Source organism: Lycorma delicatula, chromosome 6 (genome assembly GCF_047948215.1).
Source record: "Lycorma delicatula isolate Av1 chromosome 6, ASM4794821v1, whole genome shotgun sequence".
In the NCBI taxonomy this organism is placed as follows: domain Eukaryota; kingdom Metazoa; phylum Arthropoda; class Insecta; order Hemiptera; family Fulgoridae; genus Lycorma; species Lycorma delicatula.
This window is the reverse complement of record NC_134460.1, coordinates 26,962,405-26,970,895: the sequence shown is the minus strand read 5'-3', so window position 1 is coordinate 26,970,895 and position 8,491 is coordinate 26,962,405. Positions and strand designations below refer to the sequence as shown.

The following is an 8,491-nucleotide window of genomic DNA, read 5'->3' as shown; positions in this document are numbered from 1 at the left end:
AGATGAACAGTTCATTAAACTACAAAACAATTCTCTAACACATTTTACATTGGAATGCATCTTCATGACAACTTGTTATATTTTTGCTGCATCTGCTGCTGCACATTGATATTTTTCTGGTGTAGTTGTTTCTCTTGTACTGTGGTTCCTTTGATGATGGGCCAGATTCCCTTATCAATGATCTGAAGATCATGAAAATAGGAGAAAGGGGTTTCTCTCATTTTCATATCTATGGATGTAGGCCAGGCCCTGCTGGCCCATAGACCACTGCAACTGCAGTGATCTTTACTTGACTGATCTTTTGATCTCTTAACCACCTTCAGTGAGTTTTAAAATTGTTAACAGCCAGACAAAAACATAAAAAACCAATAGTAATTTTATAAAAATTACCATGTTCAAATAAATTATAAACATTCTGTATTATTTAGTTAAGAATAAATTAATAAATGAATATTCACGTAACCAAAAAATAATCGTATAAAAATTGTTTATTTACAATTTATAATCCAAATAAGAATAGTTCTAAATTAAAAAAAAAAAAAATCTGTTTTAACTTGCTGATGTAGTAAATGAATCGATTTTCTCTTCAGAACCTGTTTCTTCTGTTTTCTTTTTTTCAAAAATGTTAGTTGATCTCTCAAGCATATCTCCTACCTGAAAAATCAGAACGTTGTCCTTTATTTTGAATACCAGAAAATTAATTCATTTGGTAATTTGAAATTATTTTGCTTTAGAGATATTTAATTTTAAAATGAATTTGGTTTATCACTAAAGTGCTTCTACCTATATAATTTACAATATATATTGTTATTTTTATATTGATGGTGAAAATCAGACAACATGAAATAACTATAAGAGGAGTTCAAAGAAAGTACATAATAATTTTATGATATTAAGAGTATTATTTGTTTTATGTACTTTCAGATTTCAAGAGGATTGCAATAAAAATTAAAAATAGCTTTTCAGAAGACAATTATCAGAAGATAAATTCTGTAACTGATTTTATCATTTATAGATTTGCTGTTAGCAGGACTTGAAACTTGTATGACATCAACTTCTAAAAAAAAGTGATGTACTAAAATCATTTCTTTTTTGTCAAATTTGATTCTGTAGAATGTTTTGAATCCATTAATTGCTAATAAATGCATACATTCATTCTCATTGTCTTTGGTAATATATAATATTAAAGTTATTATCTTTGTAAATAAACCCAAAGATGTCACAACTTTAGTGGGAAAAGTAAACTATTTATCTAAAACAATAACCAGGTCTTGGTTACTGTTGATATAATTCCTGAATTTTATGAAATTAAAAATTTACTTTCCCATGTATTTATATTAATTTTTAAGTCTGCTAACCTTTCTTTCTTTCTTTTTCCTGTTTAGCGTCTGGTAACTACCATTAAGATAATTCTTCAGAGGATGTATGAGTGTAAATGAAGTGTAGTCTTGTACATTCTCAGTTCGACCATTCCTGAGATCTGTGGTTAATTGAAACCCAACCACCAAAGAACACCGGTATCCACGATCTAGTATTCAAATCCGTGTAAAAATAACTGGCTTTACTAGGACTTTAACGCTGTAACTCTTGACTTCCAAATCAGCTGATTTGGGAAGATGCGTTTAACCACTAGACCAACCCAGTAGGATTAAGTCTGCTAAACTGGCTAAAATGAATAACCATTTAACACAAGAACATAACAATTATCCATTTATCAATCATTTCAGTTTATTACATTAAGAAATAAATTCACTATCAAAATGGAATACAATGTCACATATTCACTGGTAAGAACCAACCTACTTACCAAAGTTCTGTTGCCTCAAAATGGACAAAAACAGAACTATTTTCATATTTTACAGCTATCTTTATATTTCAGTTGTTTTTTCTAATAAATTAGCAAATGATATAAAAAGATCTTTTTACTAATTTATATTTTGTTAAAAGATCTAGTTTTAGAGAAGGAATATTTACAAAGTAATATTAATTAGAATAAACAACAAGGAATTCCTGTATACCAATAATCTCTATTTGTTTCTTTGTACTGTCATTGTAAGTTTATGCAGACATACAGACTACACTTCTTCTGTTACCTACCGCAGAAATATATGCTGGCCGACCAAGTTACATGTTTTTAATTCTAGTTATTCATTTATTTAATTTTTACTAAATTTTATGTCATTTTATATATGTAGTTTTTAATTTTTTACTTCTATATTTATATTTTAAAAGAGTTTTTAAAAATATAAGATTTTGTATTTTTGATAAATTTGAATGTATTAAGTGTGGAATGTAGTTTGATACGAACAGTTTAAAGTATAAGAAATACAACTGAAGATGTGGGTTTCCACAAAAACATTCTTGTAAAATATGACATAAGGTAAGTGTCATCTTAATGTATATTTCTGTACTTGGCTGGATCAATTTGGTTTATAAAATATAATTGTAAAATATAAAAAATTATATAAAATATATATATATATATATATTTTATTTTATTAGATCAACCAAAGTACAGAATAAATAAAGTAGGATGACTTACCTTGTTTCACTATATATGCAGGAGTACTTTTGCGATTTACTCATATAATCAACTGCATTACATGTTCATATATTCATCTCAAATTACATTACAAACTTTGTAAAATATAACTTATCATGCATTTATTTATTTTATTTTAATTTAAAACCTTTAATTTTTTCATTTAAAGAATTTAAACTTTTATTCAGTTAAATTAAAGATTAAAAAAAAATTTTTAAATATGAAAAATTAACATTAAAGATAAATGTAAAAAATTTTTACATATGTAATGATTTGACTTGACGTTAAGGCATAAAATCAAATTAAAATTAAAAATTAAGTAAAGCAATTATGTCTATTTAATTTGTTGTCCATTTAATTGAACTTACTTTACTATATTGATTGAAATATATTAATTTATACATTACTATCAATATCAGCTGGTGGTGCTATCTACTGCAGCTTTCAAAATACTGTCATCCTCATATTCTGTCTCAATTTTTTTTTATGTTTGTATATATAGTATCTTTCTAAAATGTATAATTCCTTACTATTTGTATTCATAAATTTGTCCTAATATCAGATATGTATGTTTATTCCTAATCCGATGATTACATACATTAGAGAAACCCTTTCTAAAAGGGTTTCTAAAATGTTCCAATAATCTAGCCTTAAAAGATCTAGTGGTATTTCCTATATAAACATGGTCAAAATTATTATATTCAATTTTATAAATACCATTCATATTATCTAAATCAGATGAACATTATGTTTATTACTTATTAGATGTTTTATTATGTGGCTATTTGTCTGGTACACAGGTTTAAATTTATTATTATCATAAACCTTTGTAATATGTTCAACTGTTTTATCAGTATATACATATTTTAAATATACATAAGTCAACTTTTGGTGTGATGTTTTTATCTAGTAAAGAATTATCATAACCGTTATATATGACAATTCGTTTTATAATACCTATTTCTTTGTTTAATTTATTTTTATTCTCGTTATACTTTGTATAATTAATTACACATTAGAACTGGTAAATAGAGCAAGTACTAATTTTGTGTGACCATAGCTGATTTGAGGATCTATGTAGTGGTTTTGTTAGATGTGGTTTCCTATATACTGAAGTTATACATTGATTACTTTTATATTAATTTCAATATTAACATCTAAATAATTAATTTTTTTTATTATCAATTTCAACGATAAATTTCAATCCAGGAATTTAATTAATTCAAAATGATTTAATGCTAGTTACATATAATTGGATTATAGACTACAAAAATACCGTCAACTTATCTAGTCCATAATAAAATATCATGCGTACATTATTAGTATTTTGAAAACTGCAGTAGATCGAACCTATTTGATAGTGATGTGTAATTTAATATATTTCAATAGGTGTAATAAAGTAAGTTCAGTTAAATGAACAACATGCATAATTGCTTTACTTAAAATTATTTATATTTTTTTTTAATTTGAATTTTTGATTTTTAATTTTAATTTGATTTTATGCCTTGGTGTCATATTTTTACATCTAAAAATTTTTACAATTTAATTTTATTTAATTTTCAATATTAATGTTAATTTTAATTAATTTTTCATATTTTAAATTGTTCCTGCATATATAGTGGAATAAGATAAGCCATCCTGCTTTATTTATTCTGTACTTTGGTTGATCTAATAAAACAAAATAAATATATTTGTATATAGTACAGAGGAGTATGATTCTTAAAAGAAAATTATATATATATATATATATATATATATGTTATTGATAATGTACTGTATTAATTTGTTAATTTTCTATAACACTATCTTGTAAATTGTTTAAACCATAATGTAAATAAACCTTATCAATATTTATCCATGAAACTGTGTGACTCAGTACAGTTGACACTGTAATATCAGACCTCCTATTAATTTTATATTATATTTGTTTTATATATATATATATATATATATATACACTTTGTTCTGATCTAAAAATATTAATCATTTATTTAAAACCAACAAAATAGAGAACTGTAAATAATGAAGAATGTTGCGTGAAAATTTTTCTAAAAAATTAAAATCCTTGTCATAGTTATTTCTCCTCTTAATAATAATACCCATACTAATCTGATAACTGCATAATTTCTTTTTCAACAATTCATTTAGATAGATTTCATACAGCCTTTATATCCATGCAGGTTAGTTTATATTTTTTTTTTAAACTCAAAAAATTGGAAAAATTTTCTCATAGGCCAAAATCAAAGTCTCATCGCAAGTTACAATAAATATAAAACTACATTTAACGTACACTGTTTTTTTTTTTTTTTTTTAATTTTATAATGGCTGAAAAATATAATTTTTTACAAAGTTACTCTCATAAAAATAGTAAATGTTTTTAACTAGTTTAAATTTAAAAAGAAGGAAAATACTATTATTTTTTTATGGAAATACAATTTTTCTTATTCTTATTAGAAAATGGTAAAATTCTTCAAATAAAAATGTTACATTTTCTTTGTTAAGTTCTTAAAAAACAAAAACAGTGCAAAATTCAGAGAGAATAATTATTTTATGTATTCAATAAAAGAAAATCATTACTATATATATATGATTAATATGCGACTGAATTTCTGCAAAGGCGAACAGCTTGTAAGTGTCATCTGCATGAATGTTATAGATATTACACATGTTTAGCATTGCTAGATCAATATTTAATAGTGCCATCTCTTGATATAAACGAACATGAAGATGATTTTCTGGTTGTATCTCACTTAGCTCAGTTACTAAATGTTCTAGAAGATTTTCTCTTGTCTGTTCTAGATTAATCCTGCTGTGTTAAAAAAAAAATAAAATAATTTATTATAATAAAATAATTAAATAGAATAACTAAAATAGCTCAAAAATATAAAATGTAGATCTACAAAAATTTCAATAATTTTAAACTTGAATTATGTTTATACTGAAAAACTTTCAAAAAAGGTGAATTCTATATTAAAATGATAATTGTTTCATGTTAATATTACTCATTAATTTTTAACACCAAGATTAAATATCTGTCAATTATTTAGAAGCTGTGGAGGTGAGGTTTCATTGTTGAGATCTTTGTTTATGTATGTTATGAATAAAATTTTCAAAATGCTCAAAACCTTTTGAGTGTTCTGTTTCTATGAGGTGATTTGCAAACTTTGATTCTGTTCTATGAATGAATGTATGTCAAAATACTGAATCCAGACAAAACAAACAATGACAGGAAAACAACCCAGCAATATACAAATTAATATTAGCAATGTTTGCCTAAATACTAAATTAAAGAGATGCACATTCACTCATAGATATACAAGAAACAACTCAAAATCAAATTTTACAGATTCCCTCATGGCAACATATGTATGTGTAAGACACCAACATTTGAGCTTTAAATATAGTTCATATCAAACCAAATTCTATACATACTTGAAAAGTGTGAAATTTGATAACATAAAATCTGACAAATCAACATATTAAATGAACAAAAACAAGACTGATCAAATATATCATTTGATTATATAGTTGTGGGGGGGTTATTAAACATTTTTTAATCACTATCTTAGTGATTTGTTATCTAAAATTTACTCAAGTATCAAAATATCTATTGTATGTATGATCCATAATCTTAATATTTAAGGCCTTTATAAAAAATAGGAATTAAATGAATTACACTACTATCAGATTTATTGTTTGACAAGGTTACAGTACAAGTAACAACAATCAGCATTATATTGTTCACTTCATTTTATTACTATGAAAACAAAACTTGTTACAGTACTTGTTACAAGAGATAAAATTTTTTTTTATATGTAAAATTGTGTAAAGTCCATTTTTCATAACAAAATCACATTTTAGAAAATAAAATTGAAAAATACCCTTTAAGTGATCAAAGTTTACTAACAGCCTTCTCTTAGATCAGGAGAGACAGATTCTGTTTCTTCTTCCGGCATTGCTTCTTCTTCTTCCTAGTGGCCCTATTTCATATTCTACATCCTGACTTTGTAGGGGAAGACATTCTTGGCCACCCCCTCCGTTCTGAGCCCTTATGAGCTTTACTGGGGTCATCTTTGAAACCTCGGCTTTTGATATATTCCAGGTCTGTCTCAGCTAGGATGCCACCGATGGGAGTGTCACTCGTGGCATCCTGGCTAATTAATGAACTCAAAACAATCTCACACAGCTTACAGAGTCTTAAGCAAGACTGAAAATACCTAACTAACAAAGGAATTGAAATACCTACTCGTAGAGGTAAAAGTGAGTTCAGTGCACAACACTAAACATAAAAATATTACATGGAACAATAACAACATAGTAACACTGAAACAAAAAAAAAAAAAACAAGGACAAGAACAACAAAAACAATTTATAAAACAAAACATTAACAAAAATAAAATATAAGAGAAATCCAAGCAGAGCTCTAGATCCTCTCAGCAATCCTTTCCTTTGCTAAGTACACTACAGAACTCTCCACTATTGGCCATTTGGCCTGGCTCCTCCAGTTTACACTGAGATCCAATTCAGACCTGATAAGATCAAGCTGACAGATGGTCTCCGTATGCATTAACTCATATTTCAAGCACTCAAAGAACATGGTAGGTGTCCTCCAATGATACAGAGAATGTCTGCAGAAAAAATTTCTCACCCACTGCAACTGAAATTGCCACTTCAATTTTATATGATATTTGACCCACTTCTTACTATTCCTTCTTCCTTTCTTGGCCTTTCTGTTTAATTTCTTGCTTTTGTATTAGTCCACAGATATAAGCATTTTGTTTCCTGAAGTCTCCTCATTTTCCAAACAGTCTGGAAAATAGACTGCCTCTTCTTCCAAAATCTTTTCTATACATTTTTCCTTATAACTGCAACTGTTATCAGGAAATTTTTTTGTTCAATAACATGACCTGCTTTGTTTATGTATCTTTGGCCAGAGTTTCTCATGCGTTTTGCTCTGTTTCCCTTCTAGTCATTTGAATTTCTTACCCTTTTTCTATTTTTTAATGTATTTTTAGGCCCTATAAATGCCTGTGTCTGAACCTGACTGAGATGATGAATCTGAAAGTAACTTCTACATTATTCTTACATTATTGACTTCATTGACTTCTTACATTATTGCTTAAATTACTCATCAAAGGCCTACTTACATCAGAAGAGTCTGGAGAGAAGTCAGTGTCTTTGTTAGAATCGTCAATGTCATGAGTTGAATCACTCAAAACCCTTAACCTCTGAAACCAGTTTCATGTAGGAACAGGCTCATTCATTTTTCTTTTGAAATTCTAGATAAAACATCTAAAGAATAATAAATATACTCCTGAGATCTAATAAGAAAACTTACTACTAAAGAAACAAGCCACTTGTAAAATATAACCTAAAAAATGTACACAATCCAAAAATATCTTCACATAGGCCACTTCATTTTTTAGTTACAAACACAATTATAATATATATTTTTTACTATTTAACAACTATTTATTAATACCATCATGCAACAGTAAAAAAAAGGATACTTTTACAAAAATGAGGACGTAAACTTCAACCTGACTAACACCACTTTCATTCTAACCAACACTAGGTTTTTGGTAATAATAATAATGTGCTGTTCCTAGTGGAAAACAATTGGACTATTGACTTACTTCACAGTCTTACTAAATAGAATAGATAGGCATTGAGGATAACCTTTATGGACTTAACTCAAAATGAGATCTTTACTGATTTACACCACTCTCATACAACCAGCTTATATTTGTATTACTGCCACTAATCTGTGCTTGTTTGGTTCACACAAGTTAAATTATATGAGGTCTTTTGAATCTTTGGTACACTGTTTAGACTTGAAAATTCCTTTTTTTCAGTTCTGGAAACCTACACAAAATATCTTTTTGCGAATCTCATTTTTCAATACAATGCAATCTTACGAATCATTACAATCAGTTAATGATTAATGTT

General features: G+C 26.9%; 1 protein-coding gene across 1 annotated transcript; it reads right to left on the bottom strand.

Moving 5' to 3' along the window:
• Positions 1-549: 549 nt before the first annotated feature.
• On the bottom strand, positions 550-8,112 carry LOC142326994 (uncharacterized). The gene is made up of 4 exons (XM_075369737.1): positions 8,053-8,112; positions 7,690-7,821; positions 5,120-5,351; positions 550-654 (listed from the first exon to the last, which is right to left on the bottom strand). The coding sequence occupies exons 2-4, from the start codon at positions 7,740-7,742 to the stop codon at positions 550-552; spliced, it is 390 nt and encodes a 129-aa protein (XP_075225852.1). The 5' UTR covers positions 7,743-7,821; positions 8,053-8,112.
• Between the last annotated feature and the right edge of the window lie 379 nt (positions 8,113-8,491).